Source organism: Camelus dromedarius, chromosome 9, assembly GCF_036321535.1.
Source record: "Camelus dromedarius isolate mCamDro1 chromosome 9, mCamDro1.pat, whole genome shotgun sequence".
Lineage (NCBI taxonomy): Eukaryota > Metazoa > Chordata > Mammalia > Artiodactyla > Camelidae > Camelus > Camelus dromedarius.
Window position 1 is genome coordinate 74,250,439 of NC_087444.1, and position 19,917 is coordinate 74,270,355.

A 19,917-nucleotide genomic window follows, 5' to 3' on the forward strand; every position below is an offset into this window, starting at 1 on the left:
GCCAAGTCTCCACAATCACATGAGCCAACTCCTTATAATGTCTCTTTCTCTCTCTATATATACATCCTGTTGATTCTGTTTCTCCAGAGAACCCTGACTAATACATCATATGATCTAGCAAGTCCACTCCTGGGTATATACCTAAAAGATCTGAATACAGCTATTCAAAAAAACAAAAAGGAAAACAAAAGCTTTGCACACAAATGTCCACAGCAGCATTATTCACAATAGCCAAAAAGTGGAAAACACGCAAATGCCCACCAACTGATGAATGGATAAACCAAATGTGGTAGATCCATAGGATAGAATATTATTCACCCATAAAAAGGAATGAAGTTCTGGGCCGGGGGTGGGGGGAGTAGAGCTCAGTGGTAGAGCCCACTTAGCATGCACGAGGTCCTGGGTTCAATCCCCAGCACCTCCATTCAAACAAACAAACAGAAACCAAAATCCAATGAAGTTCTGAAACACGCTATCATGTGGATAAATCTTGAAACCAGTACTCTCAGTGAAAGAAGCCAGACACAAAATGCCACAATATTGTTAGGATTCTATTTCCCTGAAATGTCCAGAATAGGTAAGTCCATAGAAACAGAAAGTAAATTAGTGGTTGCCAGGGGCTGGAGGGGTCGCAGGCCACAGAGGCTGCTCTACGACTTGTACATGGTGATGATTGCATAACACGGTGAATGCACTGAATGTCACAAATAAGAGCTCCTTTGTTGTGTGCATTTTACCACAATAAAACAGATGAATAGAAGCATTATAGCAGGAGTGTAGGCTAGGGGTGGATGACTGGTGGGGCCCCCAAGCATGATAATAGAATACTGGGACTGTGTGTTACTGAGGTCATATTAGAAGATATGAAAGTCCTGCAGTAGCACTTTAAGGGGACACTTGGGGGAGGGGTTGGAAGGAGGAAGTATCTGGAGAATTCTATTATAGCAGGAGCTAGTGAAGGCTGGGGTGGGGGGTTGGGGGGGACAATGAGATAAAAGGGGACCCACACTGATCTCCAAATTTGGGACTTCGACATTGTTGCTTCTCAACTTTGCCACGAATTCGCTGAGTGGCTGACACCCTCAAAAAAAAAAAAAAAATCAGGGAGCAACAAAGAAAAAGATTTAAAAAAAAAAAGAAAGAAAATTTCCAGAGAGAGTCAGAGACCAACACTCAGGCTGGGTCCACGGCCTGGGGTGTGCCCTGCAGCTGGGGGGCGGGGTTGGATGTTCCTGGAGTCAAGGAGCCAGCCGTCTCCGGACAGGATGTGAGAGAGGAACTGGGGTCTCCAGTCACGGGAGCCAGCCGGGGCAGCAGGAGGGAAGGAATCGTGGCTGCAGTGAGTAGAGCTGGGTCCCAGACCGACGGAGCAGAGAGCCGGGCGCCGGACTCCCGAGGCTCCGGGAGGAGGGCGCGAGGGTCTGGACTTTTGGGTCTGAGGGAGGAGGGGGGGTGCTCCCTGGACTCGCGGGTCTGAGGGCGGAGGAGGAGGCGGGGCCGAACTCGGAGAAAGGAATCCCAGCCTATCCAGGCTCTGTAACTAATTAACCAACCCGGAGCGACTTACTGGGTGAAAGTTCATGGACGAGGAGGACATTGTTGTCATTTTCCTCGATCGAGCGCAGCCGCCGCGCCTTCGTGGTGGCCTAGCAGGACCGGACCTGGGGGAGTGGGGCAGGGGCGGGGCGGGGGTCCGGAGGAATCACGCGCCCCCTCCCGCCCCAGGTCTCCCGCTGAGGATGCGGGTCCCCCGGTCTCAGCCCTGGGGGCTCGCTCTCCTGCTTCTCCTCTTGCCTGGAACGCTGCGCGCAGGTGAGGGGGCTCCGGGGCTGGGGCTGCTGGGCAGCAGGGAGGTGCCGCCCGCTGGGAAAAGAGCAAAGGAAGCTAAATCCGAGGTTCCGCTAGCTCCGGGCACTTCCTCCTTTGCCGCCTTTCACTTGGTTTCTATCTCCTCCCTCTGGCGGTGTTTCTGGGAAGCACCTGTCCCTTTCTGTCTGGGTCTCTGTCCCTCTCTCGGGGGCTGTCCCCCCTCTCCGAGTCTGGTCTCTCTATCTGGGATGGAGTCTTTTCTCTCTCCCAGATGGGGCGACCATCTGCTCTCTTCACCTCTGTCTCTCCAGCGGAGAGCCATCGCTCTCTTCTGTACCACTTCACCGCCGTGTCCAACCCGGCCTCGGGGACGCCTGCCTTCTGGGTATCAGGCTGGCTGGGCCCACAGCAGTACCTGAGCTACAATAACCTGCGGGCCCAGGCTGAGCCGTATGGGGCTTGGGTCTGGGAAAGCCAGGTGTCCTGGTACTGGGAGAAAGAGACGACCGATCTGAGGGACAAGGAGAAACTCTTCCTCGAAGCTCTCAAAGTCTTCGGGGACAGAGGTGAGAGTGGGACTAATGGGTCTGAGGGAGGAGGGGCTGGGGACCTGGATCCTGGGTCTCAAAGAGGAGGGGAGTAGAGCCCTGACTCCTGGGCCCTGCTCACCTGTGTGTGGGCACCCCAGATTCCTACACCCTGCAGGGCCTGCTGGGCTGCGAGTTAGGCCCTGACAACGTCTCAGTGCCCATGGCCAAGTATGCCCTGAACGGTGAGGAGTTCATGGAGTTCGACCCCAAGCTGGGCATCTGGGATGGGGACTGGCCTGAGGCCCGGACCATCGGTATCAAGTGGATGAAGCACCCTGAGGCGGTCAACAAGGAGAAGACCTTCCTGCTCTACTCCTGCCCCCACCGGCTGCTGGGGCATCTGGAGAGGGGCCGTGGCAATCTGGAGTGGAAGGGTGAGCAACCCCCTTAAAAGTCCTGATCGCCAGGGACCTCTCCATCCCCACCACTCTGCCTGAGTCCTCATCCTCTTCCCCAGCCTCTCTTCCCTCATCTGCCCCCCTCTTCCACAATCATGTCCCAGAGGGTCTTTCTCCAGCCTAAGCTGCCCCTGTTCCTCTCATGCACACAGCCCTCCTGTGGCTCCCAGAGCCATCTGGACACAGCCAAAGCCCCTCAGCCTAGCACTGAGGCCCCACGTGGCGTGGCCTCTGTCCCTCTCCTCAGCCTCCCATTTCTCCATTGGCTTTACTCAGCTGGACAGAATCACCCAGAGTTCCTTCCGCTCACATCAGCCTTCACATTTCTTCGCCTTTGCCAGTTTCCCTGGTGCCAGATGCCACTGGTGTCAGGTTCCACTCTGGCCCATAAGACTTGCTGCTTTTGGGTGCCCACAGTGCCTCGTGTGACCTCTGTTACAGGCAGCACAGGTCACTCTGAGCTATAATTACATGCGTGTCTGGGGAATTCAAGGGCTGCAGTTAGCGCTCTTTTGTCCTCAGCGTCCCCCACATTGCAATTCCTGCTTCCATCTCAGCCCTCATTACAGACCATCCTCTACCCAGCAGTCAGAAGAATGTTTAAAAAACTTGAGCTCCCTTCCCAGTGCTGCTTAAAACCATCCAATAGATTCCCAGTAGTCTTAGACTAAAATCCAAACTCTAATCCAAGGCCTGCTAGCTCCACATGGTCTATCTGCTTGCAGCCACTGGAATTTCACAATGCTCTCAACTACAGTGGCCTTCTCCCTTTCCTCCAATATGTCAGGGTCTTTCCTTCTTCAGGGCCTTTGCACCTGCTGTTCCCTCTGCTTTTGATTCTCTTCCTTGGGATCCTGCCATGACTGGGTTATTCTCGTGCTTGAGATTTGACCTTGGATGTCAGTTCTTCAGCAGGGCCCTCACTGACCACCCTGGCTGTGCCCCCATCTGACCCCCATTATTGTCTCTCATGCCATTGTTTTGTCCATTCATTCATTATAGCATCTTTCTTTTTTTTCTCTTTTCTTGAAGTGTAATTTACTTACCTAAAGTACACAGCTTGATTAATTTTTATATATGCCCATGAACCTGCCCTCCAGATCAAGACCTAGAACACTGGCAGCACCCCGGAGACTTCCTTGTGTCCCCTCGCTGATTTCTATCATGATAGTGTTGCCTAATTTTGAACTTCATATGACTATGAGCATATGCTCATTCATGTCTGGCTTTTTTCACTCAAGAGTGTGTCTTGAGACTCATCTCTGATGTTGGGTGTATCTGTAGTTCACTTGTTTTTATCGCTGAGTAGTATTCCGTTGCATGTTTCACATCACAGTTTGTCAATAAATGGTTTATTTCCAATTGGAGCTATTAAGAATAAAGCTTCTATGAACATTCTTGTACACATCTTTTGATGAATATATATTTTCATTTATTTTGACTAAATACCCGTGGGTGGAGTTGTCACATCGTAGTGTAGGCATAGGATTAATTCTAGGAGGTAGTGCTAAACATTTTCTCAAAGTGATTGAACCAATTTTATGTTTCCACCAGCGCATATGAGAATTCCAGTTGCTCCACAGGCTTGCCAGAATTTGATATTGTCTGTCTTTAGTTTTAACCATTCTATTGGGTATGTAGTGATGTCTTACTGTGATTTCACTTTTGATCTATCTGATGACACATGAAGATCAGATAAAGGATTAGATGACTAGCAATACTGAGTACTCTTCCACATTATCAGCAAGTTGAGTGTCTTCCCTATTGGAGTGGCTGTTTGAGTCTTTTGCCCATTTTTAAATTGGAACTTTTGTCTTTTTTTTTTTCTTATTAGAATTCTTAGTATATTCTGGGTATTTGCATGTCAGTTGGTTCTATTGGAAATAGCTTCTCCCAGTCTGCAGCTTGTCTTTTCACTCTCTTAATGAAACCTTTTGATGAACAAAAGTTCTTAATTTTAGTGAAGATCAATTTACCAATCATTTATTCTATAGCTCTTTTGTGTGTTCTCTTTAAGATCTTTCCTCTCCCAAAAGTATGAAGGTTTTCTCCTATGTCGTCTTTTAGATGCTTGATTGGTAAATCACTTTCATATTTAGCAATATGATCCATGACCAGTTAATTGTGTGTAGTGTTATGAGGTAAGGATCAAGGTGTATTTGTCCCTCATGGATATCCAGTTGACCCAGCATCATTTGTTGCAAGAGCACCATCCCCTTTCCCCCAGTGAACTGCAGTGAAAACTTTTTCCTCAATTAGGTATGGATCTGCTTCAACTGGACTAAAATTGAATGAATACCTAACTCTCTTGATCAGTGTAGCTTTAGAGAACGTTTTGACATCTAGCAATTAAGTTCTTCAGCTTTATTGCCTTGGTTATTCTGTGTCATTTGCATCTCTAGATACATTCATGCTTGTCTATTTCTGCCAAAAAAAAAATTCTGTTGGGATTTTGATAGTGATTGAATTGTATCTATAGATCAATGTGGGGAGAATTGACATCTTAACATTAACTCTTCTAACCCATGAATACAGTATATCCCTCTACTTGTTTAGAAGTCCTTTAATTTCTCTCAGTAACACTTTGTAGTTTTCAGTGTAGAGGTCTTACACCTCATTAGTTACACTTTTTCCCCTAAGTATTAGGCATTTTTTGATGCTTCTGTAAACGGTAATTCTAAAAATTTCATTTTCAGGGGAGGGTATAGCTCAAAATGGTAGAGCACATGCTTAGCATACACAAGGTCCTGGGTTCAATCCCCAGTACCTCCTCTAAAAAAAAATAAGTAAATAAATAAACCTAAGTACATCCCTCCCCCCAAAACAAAACAAATAAATAAAAACTTCATTGTCTAATGGTTTGTAGCTAGTTTATAGAAATACAATTGATTTGTAAAAAATACTATTGATTTTTATATATTTTCTTATATTTAGAAACTTTGCTGAATTCACTTATTCCTGGTACTTCTTCCTAGATTCTTCTGGATTATGTCATATTTGACATGTTTTATTTATTTTCTTTTCTAGTTTTAATACCTCATTTCTTTTTCTTATCTTATTGCACTGGCTAGGATCCCCAGTGTTGAACCGAGTGGTGAGAATGAACATCTTATAGTCTCAGACTCACAGGGAAAGCATTCAGTTTTTTACTATTAAATGTTATGTTAATTATAGGTTCCTTGCTAATGCCCATTGTCAAATTAAGGAAGTTTCCTCCAACTCCTAGTTTTCTGAGAGTCTTTTGGGCTTTGTTTTTTATTTTTTGTTTGTTTGTTTTTTGTGGGGGGAGGTAATTAGGTTTACTTACTTATTTATTTATTAACAGAGGTACTGGGGATTGAACCCCGGAGCTGGTGCATGCTAAGCAGGCAGTCTACCACTGAGCTATACCCTCCCCCTTTGTTTTCTTTTGAATGGTGCTGAATTTTATCAAATGACCATTTGCTTTTTCCCTTTTAGTCTAACATGGTGAGTTATATTAGCTGATTTTCAAATGTTAAACCAATCTAGAATTCCTAGAATAAGCTTCACTTGATCATAATGTGTTATCCTTTATATAAGTTGCTTGATTCTATCTTCTCATATTTTTAGAGAATTTTGAGTCTATTTTCATGAGAGATAGTGGTCTAAAATTCCCTTTCTTTTTATGTCCTTGTGAGATTTTGTTATTAAGGTACACTGGCTTGTAAAATATGCTGGGAATGGTTTCCTCTTTTTTGTTCCATAGAAGAATTTGTGTAAGAGTTTCTTCCTTAGTTGTTTTGAAGAGTTCACCAGTGATGTCATCTGGACCTGGAATTTTATTTGTTGAAAAGCTTTAGATTAGGGATTAAAATTTTTAAATAGTTATAAGACATTTTTAACATTTAACATTTCTTCTTCCATCAGTTTTGGAAGGTTGTGTTTCTCAGGAATTTGTCCAGTTCATTTAAATTTCAAATGTGCTGGCATGACATTTTTCATATCCTCTTGCTATCTTTTGAATGACTGTAGGATCTGTCTTATTCTCCCTCACCGCACTTTCTTAGTCTGTTTCCCTTACATTCATATGTACACTAATACTTGTTTCTCTTCCCTCATTAGAACATAAGCTCCATGAGGACAGGGACTTCTGTCTGTCTTGTTCACTGCTGTATCTCTGGCCCTGGGAGTTCGTGGGCCTGGGGCTCAGGCCTGTCTGCCTGTTTGTTGCAGAGCCACCCTCCATGCGCCTGAAGGCCCGACCAGGCAACCCGGGCTTTTCCGTGCTCACCTGCAGTGCCTTCTCCTTCTACCCACCGGAGCTGCAACTGCGATTCCTACGGAATGGGCTGGCAGCTGGCTCTGGTGAGGGCGACGTTGTCCCCAACGGCGATGGCTCCTTCTACGCCTGGTCATCACTAACAGTCAAAAGCGGTGACGAGCACCAGTACCGCTGCTGGGTGCAGCACGTGGGGCTGGCCCAGCCCCTCACTGTGGAGCTGGGTGAGGTCCCGCTGGGAGAAGATACTCCCTACTTCTGGTTGCCTTTTCTCCCTCTCCTGCAGCTTCCTGAGTTTGACCACCTTCCACCCCACTGCTGCCAGTTCTCCTTGAGCCTGACTGCTTTGTGCCCCACCACTGCCAGTTCTTCCAAAGCCTGACAGCCTTTTGTCCTGTATTGCTGGGCCTCCCCAAGTCTGACTGCCTTCCGTCCTGCTGCTGCTGACCTCATTGAGTCTGGCCACCCGTTAACCACTATGGGAAGTCCTCCTTAAGTCTGACCACCTTCCGTCCTGCTGCTGCTAGTATTCGTGGAGTCTGACCCTCCGTTGTCTGCTGCTGCCAGTCCTCTATGAGTCTGACTTTCTACCGCTCTGTGCCCGCCCCTCCTCTTCAAGTTGGAACACGACTCACCCTGCTGCTACAGGTCCCTTGATCAGAGTGACTGAGACTCGCCCCCCCCCCCCCCGCCTTGCTGTGGCTGGTTCTTACATCCAAGCTGGGGGCTTTCTTGACTGAGAGCATCATCTCAGTGGCCTTTCCTTTACCCACACCCCGTGCCTGAAACTTGGTGCTGAGATCTGGGAGTTTGGGAGGGACTGAGAACCCTCAGTCCCCTGTCCTGACTCAGATGCAATGGAGGGTCCATTAAACATCTCCCAACATTCTCTGGCTGCAGAATCACCAGCCAAGTCCTCGGTACCAGTGATTGGAATCTTCATCGGCTTCCTACTGCTCATGACAGTGGCTGCAGGAGGAGCTCTGCTGTGGAGGAGGAGAAAGGGACTGCCAGGTGTGGGACTGGAAGAGGGAACTGCCTCAGAGGGAGGGAGACCCCCCAAAGAGACGGAGACACATTCCTGAGGGAACAGAGAATCTAGACAGAGAGGGCTAGAGACTCAGAGAGAGGTTGGGACAGAAAACTGGAGGGGAGAAACAGACTCAGAGCGGGACAGAAACCCACAGAGTAGGGCAGAGACCCAGAGGATTTCAGAGATTCTGATTATCTCCTCTCTTCCTCTTTCCTCAGCCCCTTGGATCGCTTTCCGTGGGGATGATATAGGGGCCCTCCTGCCCACTCCTGGCCTTTCCAAAGATGCTGAATCTTAGGATATAAATGCGTTCCCAGCAACTGCCTGATCGTCCCCCATCCTGGCTGCTACCAGCTAATGTAGTCAGGTCCTTTTCATGCTGTGAGACCTCCAGGAATCCTGGTATTTCTGAGCCTCCAGAAGGACCCGATGTGCTCCCTCTGGATTTCTCCTGTGGTCTGCCTCAGTTTCCCCTCCTGATATGTATGGCTTTTTTCCACCTCCACGTATAACATGGGTTTGGGCCCGAATCATTGTGTTTTCATAGTTTACCTTTTTAGGGAAATGTAGGGGGAATAAATGGTGCAAGCCTTGGGCTTCAAATCTCTCCTCAGGCTAACTTGTTGCCATGGTGGAATCTGCCAATTTTATATACCAAGTCATGTATTTTTAATTAATAAATTTCACAAATATTCACTGAATGTTTACACTGTGCCAGGCATTTTGACGAATTCTTGGCTGGAGTCTGACCTGACTCCCTGGTGGAGGGGAAAAGAACTGTCCTTGAGGAAAACAAATGCCTCTTCTGGCCTCTTGGTTCCCTTCTTAAAACAGGCGGACAAAGGGAAAGAGAGAAAAATACATCTCCCGTGAGGCTTTGGAGCTAGAACAAACTGGAGGTAGTTAGGAAGGGCATCCCGATGCCTGCCGGGAGTTGTAGTTCGCGCGGCTGCGTATCTCCCGCGTTGCCCAACCCGCCTGCTCAGGGAAGGCCTCCTCAGGGGAGGGGCGGGGCTGAGCCTCGTGGGCCGCGTTTTCCTTTGTGGACGTGGCGAGGGGCGCCCAAGGCCCTCCCAGCTCTCGTCAGCCCCGCCCTATAGGGCCCTCATGAGCGCTCATTGGTCGGAGGGCGGGGCCTCTACGCTGCAGGGCCTGGCTGGAGAGCCGCCAAATTGGGCATCTTTTTGCAGAACGCAGAGTGGAACATAGCGAAGTGAAGCTGCCTAACGGGGTAAAGGGAGGCGGGGGTGCGTGGCCTGTCCAGGGGGGATGGTTCGGGTCCGCTTGGGTGGAGGATTGGGGTCCAGGCTGAAAGCGACGCCCGGGAGCCTGCATGATTTCTCTTTAGCCACGACTCCGCCTTGAATTATGCGCGGGAAGTGCGCCACGTCTCCCGCTGGAACCTACCCACTTGTGGCTCTGGTACCCCTCTAGGGCTTCCTCAGAAGATTCTATCCCTACAGCTGGTTTTACCTCTGAGAACCCCGCCTCACTTTTCCGCATCCCCTCCCTTCTTGAGCCCCAGACTTTGCAGCCAGCTCTCAACTCTGTATCCTGTACTGTGTTTCCCCCACCCCATCATCCTGTCCCGTCTCTGTCCTGTTTTCTGTGACCCCTGACTCCTAGCCTTCGCCACTCCTCAGGGACTGATGATGTGGCGACCGTCACTTCTACTGCTGCTGTTGCTGCTTAGGCGCGGAGCCGAGGGGAAGCCGTCTCCTGACGCCGGCCCTCATGGCCAGGGGAGGGTGCACCAGGCGGCCCCCCTGAGCGAGGCCCCTCATGATGACGCTCACGGGAACTTCCAATATGACCACGAGGCTTTTCTGGGACGAGAAGTGGCCAAGGAATTCGACCAACTCAGCCCAGAGGAAAGCCAAGCCCGTCTGGGGTAGGAGAGAGATGGAGGAGGGAGGAGGAGTCAAGGTTGTAATTTTAAAGGAGATCGGGGAGGCCTCAGTGAGAAGGTAATATCTGAGCCACGTGGGTATATAGGAGCATAGCACTCCAAGCAGAGGGGTACAGTGCAAAGCCCTGAGGTAGGAGTAGTCCTGAGGTGTTTAAGGAACAGTGAGGCCCTTGTGTGGCTGGAACCCAGTGAGCTCAGGGATAGGGTAGGAGGTGACAGCAGAGAAGGAACCAAGGGGTCAGATTGTGCAGGGCCTTTCGGGCCACGGTGAAGGTTTAAACTTTTCTCTGAGTGAGATGAGAGCCACAGGATGGCTCTGAGCAGAAGGAGGATGTAAGTTGACTTGGGTTTTAAAAATCCCTCTGATTGCCATGCAGGGAACAGAATATAGGGAGCAAGAAGCAGGGAGCCCGGTGAGGAAGTGGCAGCAATTGTCCAGGTGGGAGACAAGAGACTAGGGTGGCCAGATTCAGAGTGGAGATAGCGGTGGTGGTCAGATCTGCTGACTAGGATATTGTGCACAAATGGGGTTGGATGAAGGAGGAATGGGGGAGGAAAGGCAGTGATATGGTCACACATTTGTAATAGCATTTATTACAATGCCTGGCACTGTTCTAAGTGCTTTACGAGGCTTAACTCATTTAATCTTCACATCTATGCTGTGGGGTAGGTTCTATTACTTATTCCCATTTTACAGAAAGGGAGTTTGAGGCACAGAGAGGTTAAGTGACTTGCCCACAGCCACACAGCCAGTAAGAAGAGGTGGCAGACTTTGAACCTAAATAACTGGCTCTAGAGCCCAAGCTCTTAATCACAGCTGGAACCTCAGGGTGGCTGGATCCCGACAGATCAGAGCAGAGACAGCCTAGCACAGGAAGGAGGGGTGAGCGACCTGGGCAAAGGCCGTCTCGGATTCGACCTGGGGGACTGGGTCGCAGGGGGCTTTGGGACAGTGACAGGAAGGAGGGCTCTGTTAGAGTTGGGCGAGGACACAGAGCAGCGGCGGGGCGTTGACAGGGGAGAGGGAAAGGACCTGGGAGCCGAGCGACGGGTGTGGCCCAAGAGAAGGGGCATGAGATTGACCTGCGACGCGGAGGTGCACAGAATCAGGCTGGAGCGCGAGGAGGAATGGGTGGAGACCGAGCCCGCAGGGTTGCGGCTGGTGGTCGTAGGGCAAAGCCTGATAACTGCTGGGAAAAACTAGGGGGAAAGGGTGAGTCGCAGAGTACCGCGGGGCTGCATAAATAGAGGCCAGAAATTGACACGCGCAGCCAGGGAGGGGGCGGGCCAGAGCGAAGGGTCTGAAAACTGACAGCCAGTGGAAAGGGGCGGGGCCCGAGACAGCGAGAGGTCCAGGGAATATGTGGCCTTGGCAGTCGGAGTTCAGAGTGAGTCTTGGAGCAGAGGATCTGCAGGCGAGGGGCGAGATGCGACTCTCCGCCCCCTGCCCCCGCCCCAACTCGTTCAAGCCAGAGATGGAGCACGTGCAGCGTTGAGGGGTGAGGCCAAAGTGGAGGGTGGACTCTGGATTGTCATAGGTCCTTACCCCAAGCGGGCATGTCGTGGACCGCAAGAGCCAGACGTAGGCCCGCAGGGTCTCAGAAAGGACACTGTCGCCTCTGGGAGCAGAGCTGGGTTTGAGGAGGCGGAGCCCTGAGGTGGACGTGGTCCCAGGATAGACAGGCACCTCCACCCAGTTTGCCCGTGATTCGTAGACAGTGTTTTCAGCCCTGTGTGTGTGTGTGTGGGGTGTCTCGAGTGCCTGGAAGAAGGCAGGAACCAGGGTGGGCGGAGCCCCAGACTGATGGGTGTCCCGCCCCGGCTCGCAGGCGCATCGTGGACCGCATGGACCGCGCCGGGGATGGGGACGGCTGGGTGTCGCTGACCGAGCTCCGCGCGTGGATCGCGCACACGCAGCAGCGGCACATAAGGGACTCAGTGAGCGCGGCCTGGAACACATACGACACCGACCGCGACGGGCGTGTGGGTTGGGAGGAGCTGCGTAACGCCACCTACGGTCACTACGAGCCTGGTACGAGGCGAGACCCGAACTCTGCTCCCCACACACACCATGGCCTGGACCTTTTTGATACCCTCATCCTGAGAACCTTAAGCTGGTTAACCAGATTCCTGACCTTTGACCTCCATCGCTTGGCCAGGGTCTACCCACTTCTAGGACTTGAAGCCCCCAATTCCTGATCTCTGGCTTCTCATTCTGACATCCCCACTGGGGAACTTCAGATCTTGACCAGGGACTTCTACCTCCCAAGCCCTAATAGCCTGACCCTTGACTGCTGACCTCTCTTGCTGAGAACCCCAAAGCCCTTTACTCCACCTCTGAATCTGGATCCCCTTCCCCTTCTGGATTCCCACTGCCCCAGCCCTCGGCCCCCATATCGCTTGTTCTCTCCCTCCTGGACCCTCATCCCAGCTTCCAGCCTGTCCCTCACATATTCCCAGAGGGATCTTTCCACACTCAGAGCCACTCTGACTTCCCCTTGCTCATAAACCCCCATGGCTCCCCAGGGTCCCCAGGAAGAAGTCTCAGCTCCTCAGCCCGGCTGGCTTCCTTTTTCTTCATTTTCTGCCGCAGTTAAATAGATCTGCAATTTCCCTGAATTCCCCATGCTTTTTAAAACTCTACACTCAGCACACACTGTTCCCTTTGTTGAAAATGCCCTTCCTCTCCTCTCTGTCCAGCAACCTGAGTCAGTATACTGCATCAGAGCCTGACTTCAGGGCCCCGTGGGTCAGTGTCAACTCAAAGTCCATCATTCCTGGCTGCATGACCTTGGGCAAGTTATTTCCTCTCTCTGAGAGTCAGTTTTCTCCTTCACAGAGTGAGAATAAATAGAATAACCCACTTTACCTGATTTTTGTGAGAATCAAATGATTTTTTGTAGATAAGGAGCTTAGCACAAAATAAGCATTCACTACAAGGTAGCTACTATTATTTATTACTAATTCAGCGGAGGTCTCCCTGCCCTGACTAGAGTCAGATCCCTTTGTCTTTTTTTTTTTTTTAACTGAAGTATGGTGAGGTACAATGTGTCAATTTCTGGTGTACAGCATAATGTCCAGGCATGCATATATATATGATCCCTTTGTCTTAAAGCACGTCTCACCAAGATCCCTCCTTCCCTAGGTGAAGAATTTCACGATGTGGAGGATGCAGAAACCTACAAGAAGATGCTGGCTCGGGACGAGCGGCGTTTCCGAGTGGCTGACCAGGATGGGGACTCAGTGGCCACTCGGGAAGAACTGACGGCCTTCTTGCACCCTGAGGAGTTCCCTCACATGCGGGACATCGTGATCGCTGTGAGTAGGGGCCAGAGGAACCCTCCTTCCCACCTCCCTCCCCGGACCCATGCTTCTGATACCAGGACTAGCCCCACCAGTGCTTACCTTGGGGGATCCAGGCATCTGGTCCTCCCACACTTTCCCCAGGGGCCCCAGATCAGTGGTGGGGTGGGCAACACCTCCCATTCCCACCTCCCAGATCCCCAGTGTCTTATATCTCCTGGTCTGGCCTCCCCCTTTCTACTTTGGGTTCCAGGCACCCACTCTGCCTTCAGAAAACCACATCCCCCAAAAGTGCCTTAGGGAGCCCCCATCCTGGCTGAACCCCAGGAAAATCCCAATCCCAGGCATGGAGTGTCCACTCTGAGGCCATTCCTGCTGGCCCCTAACTTCTTCTTCTTCTTTTTATTAGACTTTAATTTCTAGAGTAGTTAAGCCCTTCCTGTGTGCCAGGCACTCTTCTAACACCTTTACCCGTATCATCTCTATTTAATTGTCATGGCAACCCGATGGGGGTGGGTTGTCATCTTCATTTACATATAAGGACACCTCAGCACAGAGAGGTGAGGTCATTGGGGCAAGAAGTAGCATAGTCTGGATTTGAACCCAGGATTGGAAACCATGGTCTAAACCAGGGATCAGCAAACTGTCACCTGCTGCCAAATCCAGCCCACAGCTCGGTTTTGCCGGTGAAGTTCTGTTGTAACACAGCCACACCTACTTGTTTACATACCCTAGAACTGCACAGTCGAGTCCCTTTGACAGAAAGTGTACAACACCACATCTGAGATATTTACTATCCGGCACTTTACAGAAAAAGTTTGTCAAGCCCTGACCTAAGCTCAGCTGTCAGTGAATTGTGAGCATAAGCTCCCCACACATAGGATTTCAAAACATGAATGTTAGCCCTAACTGTACTATAAGGAGGAAACTTAAGGGAAGTTACTTACAATAAATACCAGGCGGAGGGAGGATATAGCTCACTGGTAGAGTGTGTGCTTAGCATGCATGAGGTCCTGGGTTCAATCCCTAGTTCCTCCATTAACAACGACAACAAAAAAACCCTTGGAGGGCAGGCAACTCTGTTTTCCATATCAGTATGATGTTCTTGGTGGACCATTTTGACACATACTCAATACTTCTTCTCTTGTGTTTTTTTTCTTCTTCTTGAGCAAACACCTTCTGTTCCCCACTTTTAATTTTTTTTTTAATTGAAATACAGTCAATGCCAATGTGTCAATTTCTAGTGCACAGCAGTGTCCCAGTCATGCATATGCGTATGTTTTCATATTGTGTTCCCCACATTTACCTTCAAAATCACTCACTGTAAGATGATACAGGCACCTGACACTCCAGCAAAGTCAAGTTCCAACGTTTTAAAATGGTTTACAGATATGATACAGGAAGCCCAGTAACATTTGACTTTCAGATGAACAACAGATAAATAATAACTTAGTAGTAGTAGTAGTAGCAGCAGTATGAATAACAAATAATAACAAACGATTCTTTAATATATGTCCCACACAATATTTGTGGGGATATTTATCTGAAATTCAAATGTAACTCAGCATCCTGTAGTATAAGTATGTCCCACATAATATTTGGGACATACTTACATTAATCCTAAATATTGCATGGGATATGCTAATTCCAAATATCATGTGGGGTAACTTACACTAAAGAATCATTTGTCATTTACATTATTTGTTGTTATAAATTCAAGTGTAATTGAATGTCCTGTGTTATTTGCTAAATCTGGTAACTCTACAGTACTTACATATCAAAATTCCTGTTATTTATTATTTTATTTTATTTTATTTTATTTTGGGGGGATAATTAGGTTTATTTACTATTTATTTTAGTGGCGGATGTAAGGATTGAAAAAGGACCTCAGGAAACAGTTATCTTCTCTCCAAGAATTTTTTTCCTAATGGTACTGGGGATTGAACCCAGGACCTCATGCATGCTGAGCATGCACTCTACCACTGAGCTATACCCTCCCCCAGCTTAGAGAATGTTCCCGGTAAAGATGTTAGGGAGGCAGGATGGCTCTTTGTGTGAACCCATGGGACACTTGGGTTCCCTGGCTCCCACCCACTAAGTGCAGGCAGGGCCCGCATCTTTATGATACCCCAGGAAGTCCCCAGATCGTCCATGCACCCCCAGGGAGAGTTACGCCCTGTAGGGACTTCTCCGCTGTCTGGCCCGTGGCCACCCCAGAACCAGATTCCCAGAGAGAACCTCACAGCCTGACGCCAGGGTCCAGCCCCCTCGGGAGCCAATACCGCTTTCTCCCCAGGAAACCCTGGAGGATCTGGACAAGAACAAAGATGGCTACGTGCAAGTGGAGGAATACATTGGTGAGTGGGACCTGATTCCCTCCCCAAGGATGCCTGTCCTCTCCCGAGCATGAGTGGCAGCCGATAAATATATCAACCCTTAGAGCAAAGGCCCTCTGAAGTCGGGGCAGGGGCGCTGCAGGGGTCCATGCGTCTACCAAACATTCACTGAGCATCCCCTGCCTGCCTGGCCAGGGAGACATTTACTGAGCATGAGTATTTGCTGGGCCCAGCAAATCTTTATCAAACACCTAGTGACTGCCAGGCCTGGGAGACATTTACTGAGTCCCTTCTGCGTGCCAGATGGAAAAAGCATTTATCAAGCACCTACTGTGTTCCAGGGCCAGGAAACACTTCTTGAGCATCTCCTGTATGTTAGGGGTTGAGGATACAGCAGGGAATATCACACACCTGTCCCTTCCTGGGAGGGTCTGGCGTTTCTACAAAGTCAGGGCTCAGGGTCTGTGTTTGGTCCGGGTAGGAAGTCAGGAAACTTGTCTTGGACCTGCATTTACACAGTAAATGCTGCATGCATCTCCTGTTATTCGGGATGTTGGGGAACCCTCACAACACCCCCCAATTTCCCCTTGGTCCTGCCTCTGGGCCCTGCCCTCAGAGGGCAAAGAATTTGGTTGAAGGGAAGGCTATTAAGCATGGATGTTTTTAAAGTTTGAAAACATTTTTCTAGAGAATGCTTTTGTGGGACAAACCTGCAGGTATTTTATTTAAGCATAATTTATTTTTTTATATCTTTGAGGAAGATAGAAATCTCAGTCTCCCTCTCTCTCTCTTTCTTTGGTAAGAAAGAACTTCCTGGGGAGGGTAGAGCTCAGTGGTAGAGCCTATGCTTAACACACACGAGATCCTGGATTCAATCCCCAGTACCTCTATTAACAAGGAAAAAGAAAAGAAATGGTGACTTAGGACCATTAAAAAAAAAAAAAAGAAACTTGAAGGGTAATTGGGTACCAGTGCTGGGTAGAGACTCTATCTTTGATGATACCCTTGTGACAGCTCCCTGGCCTGTCCCCTAAGGAGAGGAGGGCAATTATGTCCTAATCATACTGGCTTTGTGTCTGGTATAAAAGGACTTGTCAGGTTGTACTGTCTTCCAAATCCATTGATGGGCTCCTGGGGCAAAGAAGAGTTTTTCAAAGGGGTTCTGAGTGTGGTGAGCTGTTCAAAGTATAGTTTTAGAGGACCTCCTGTTACCTGGCCAGAAAAGTCTTCACTCATTCCTCCTTCATGTGAGTGCCTACTGTGTGTCGGGCCCTGCATCACAGGATGCACATGCTACTTCCACGTATGCATCATTCAGATTGATAGATGATTCAATCAAGCCAATGATCGATCAGTCAATGAAGTCAATTTCACATGCAGCTTAATGATCACCTTTAAGTCGGGTTTCGCTGTTAATCCCATTTAAACAAAAGAGGAAACCAAGGCAAACAAAAGTGAAGTGAGTGGCCAGAGGTCCCAGGGTCAAGAAGTGTGAGTCCCTGATGTCACAATGTTGTGCCCCCGACCCCAGCGGATCTGTACTCAGCCGAGCCCGGGGAGGAGGAGCCGGCCTGGGTGCAGACGGAGCGGGAGCAGTTCCGGGACTTCCGTGATCTGAACAAGGACGGGCGGCTGGATGGGAGTGAGGTCGGCCACTGGGTGCTGCCCCCCGCCCAGGACCAGCCACTGGTAGAGGCCAACCACTTGCTGCACGAGAGCGACACGGACAAGGTGTGCGGATGGGGGATGATGCCAGCTGGGTGTGCAGAAATGACCAAGTCCTGGGTCTGGAGCTTTGGGGGTCCCTGTTTGGCTGGAGAAGAAAGAGGGACAGAGAGATCGAGGTGGGGAGGGAGAAAAGGAGGAATGGAGATCTGGAGAGAAGGGGACGGAAACCTGAGAACCATATTTAGGTTCAGAGGGGTCTCACAGGCAGGGCCCCTTGTCATCCCTGCTGACTTCTGATTCCCCCTCCAGGATGGGCGTCTGAGCAAGGCCGAGATCTTGGGCAACTGGAACATGTTCGTGGGCAGCCAGGCCACCAACTACGGCGAGGACCTGACACGTCACCACGATGAGCTCTGAGCCCCAGCACGCATACTGCAGCCTCGTAGCCCCATGGGCTAACCCATGGAGGGGTCCCGGGGCCAGGCCTTCTCCGGTCCAGCTCTGCAGGATGTGGACACAGCCCCCGGCATCCCCCTGACCCTGGGATCTCTTGGACCCACTGGGTCAACTTCTCTCCCTGGGCCACCGCAGCCCCACCAAGGGTCTCACAGACCTGAAGGGTGAAGGACCACTCATCTCTCACTGGCAGAGTCTCCCAGCTCAGACCAAGGCCCCCCACATCAAGCTCAGCCTCCACTAACCCCCCAGCTCCAAATCTGAGCCTCACACTACGCAGATGAGAAACACTCCCCCGGGTGCCTCGAACTGGCCGGGCCCCCAGCACTTGCCCAAAGGATGCCTTCTCTCTGCCAAGGAGGCAATAAAATCTAGTGCTGGGCCTCATGTGTGTGTCTCTCTGAGGGGGTGACAGGGGCCTAGGGGAGGAATTGGGAGCTGTGATTGGGAGACAAACACGCTGGGGGTTAGGTGGGGAGGAGACAAGGCATTTGATGAGGGTGCTCTGGGGTTGGCAGGGTTTGAGGTCTTTCCTAGAGACAAAAATTAAAACCAGGAGCCTGGACCCAGTAAACAAGCCAGCCAGACAGCTCTGCCATCTGGATAGCAAGTGATGGCAACGCCCTGTTAATAGAGTGGCCAGGAAAGGAAAACACAGTGAGGAAGTACGCCACGGGGAGTGGTCCAAGCAGAGGAAACAGCAAGTGTAAAGGCCTTGAGGCAGGAGTGGACATGGTGTGTGTGAGGATCAGCAAGGAGGCCAGTGTATCTAGGATGGAGTGAGCAAGGGGGAGAGGATGAGAGGTGGAGCAGAGAGTGAACTAGGATCAGGTCATACAGGACCTGTGGATAGGTCATGCTGGTATCTTTTGGTGGGACAAGCTAAAGGCAAAAACTCAAAGAGGGGGTCAGAGACCAGAGAGATGGGGACGGATTTATTCTCTGAGCCAGGGAGCCCCTGGAGGGTCCTGAGAGAAGATGGATGCCAGCTGACTTAGTTTTTTGTTTTGTTTTTTTGGGAGAGGTAATTAGGTTTATTTATTTATTTAATTTTTTAAAAAAGGATTGAACCCAGGACCTCGTGCATGCTGAGCACTCACTCCAGCACTGAGCTGTACCCTCCCCACCCACCTGATGCCAGTTGCCTTGGGTTACACAGCAGTCCCTGCTGCTGAGTCGGCGCAGGGGCCAAAGTCCAGCAGGACAGTACAGGCATTCAGGCGAGAGAGCAACACCTCACGTATGCCTTCTGCAGCCCCATGACACCCACTTGTTAAATTCACCTTGAGGGTTGGACATGCCTTATGGTTCTGTCCTGGCAGTTCCACTCCTGGTAGCTCCCTGAACAGAAATGTAAGAATCAGATCACCAACATAAGGTTCGTGGTTGCTTTATTTATGATAGCCCCAAACTGGAAACAACCCATGTGCTCAGCCACGGGAGGGCAGGTAAATGCATTGTGGAGACTTCACCCACAGGGAGGATGCAGAGCAATGGGCAAGATTGATCTCAAGGCTCCTGGCGGCAGGGAGGAATCTCACAAACCTTGTATCAAGCAAAAGAAACCAGATGCAAATGAGCATGCACCACGTGATTCCATGTATAGGAATTTCAAGCACAGACAAAGGTAACCTAGAGATTAGAAGCCAAGATAGTGCTTCCCCTGGGTGGGTCCAAGGGGGTGTCTAGGGAGCTAAGCTTGATCTGGGTACTGCTTCCCCAGGGGTGTTCAGTCCATAAAAATTCATCCAGCTGTCCATGCATCATGTGTGCCCTTTTATAGATTTCCATTCAAAGTTTGCTTTCCAAAAGTCCCCCTGATAAAGAAGATGTGGTATAGATATAGATATAGACGTAGATGTAGATATAGATACAGATATAGATACAGATATAGATAGATATAGATATAGATATACACATAGATATACACATAATGGAATATTACTGAGCCATAAAAAAGAATGAAATAATACCATTTGCAGCAACACGGATGGACCTAGAGATGATCAGATTAACTGAAGTAAGTCAGACAAAGACAAATATCATATGATATCACTTACATGTGGAATCTTTAAAAATGATATAAATCTTATTATTTCCAAACCAAATATAGACTCACAGACATAGAACACAAACTATGGTTACCAAAGAGGGATAAATTAGGGGGATGGGATT

The 19,917-nt window shown here is 49.6% G+C and overlaps 2 protein-coding genes across 6 annotated transcripts; both read left to right on the top strand.

Annotated features, from left to right (window-relative positions):
- The first annotated feature begins 991 nt into the window (after positions 1–991).
- On the top strand, positions 992–8,771 carry FCGRT (Fc gamma receptor and transporter). Of its 3 annotated transcripts, none has more exons than XM_031456794.2 (7): positions 992–1,419; positions 1,726–1,812; positions 2,121–2,375; positions 2,498–2,773; positions 6,992–7,261; positions 7,938–8,051; positions 8,289–8,771. In XM_031456794.2, exons 2-7 carry the CDS (start codon positions 1,740–1,742, stop codon positions 8,366–8,368), a joined length of 1,068 nt encoding a protein of 355 aa, XP_031312654.1. In that variant the 5' UTR covers positions 992–1,419; positions 1,726–1,739; the 3' UTR covers positions 8,369–8,771.
- Positions 8,772–9,178: 407 nt separating this feature from the next.
- On the top strand, positions 9,179–18,129 carry RCN3 (reticulocalbin 3). Of its 3 annotated transcripts, none has more exons than XM_010993184.3 (7): positions 9,179–9,301; positions 9,714–9,961; positions 11,809–12,011; positions 13,125–13,297; positions 15,579–15,639; positions 17,150–17,349; positions 17,596–18,129. In XM_010993184.3, exons 2-7 carry the CDS (start codon positions 9,720–9,722, stop codon positions 17,701–17,703), a joined length of 987 nt encoding a protein of 328 aa, XP_010991486.1. In that variant the 5' UTR covers positions 9,179–9,301; positions 9,714–9,719; the 3' UTR covers positions 17,704–18,129. The 3 variants fall into 3 exon arrangements, with proteins under 3 accessions (XP_010991486.1, XP_031314962.1, XP_064345593.1); XM_031459102.2 differs by having other exon boundaries at positions 9,181–9,301; positions 9,697–9,961; XM_064489523.1 differs by having other exon boundaries at positions 9,182–9,317.
- Positions 18,130–19,917: the final 1,788 nt, after the last annotated feature.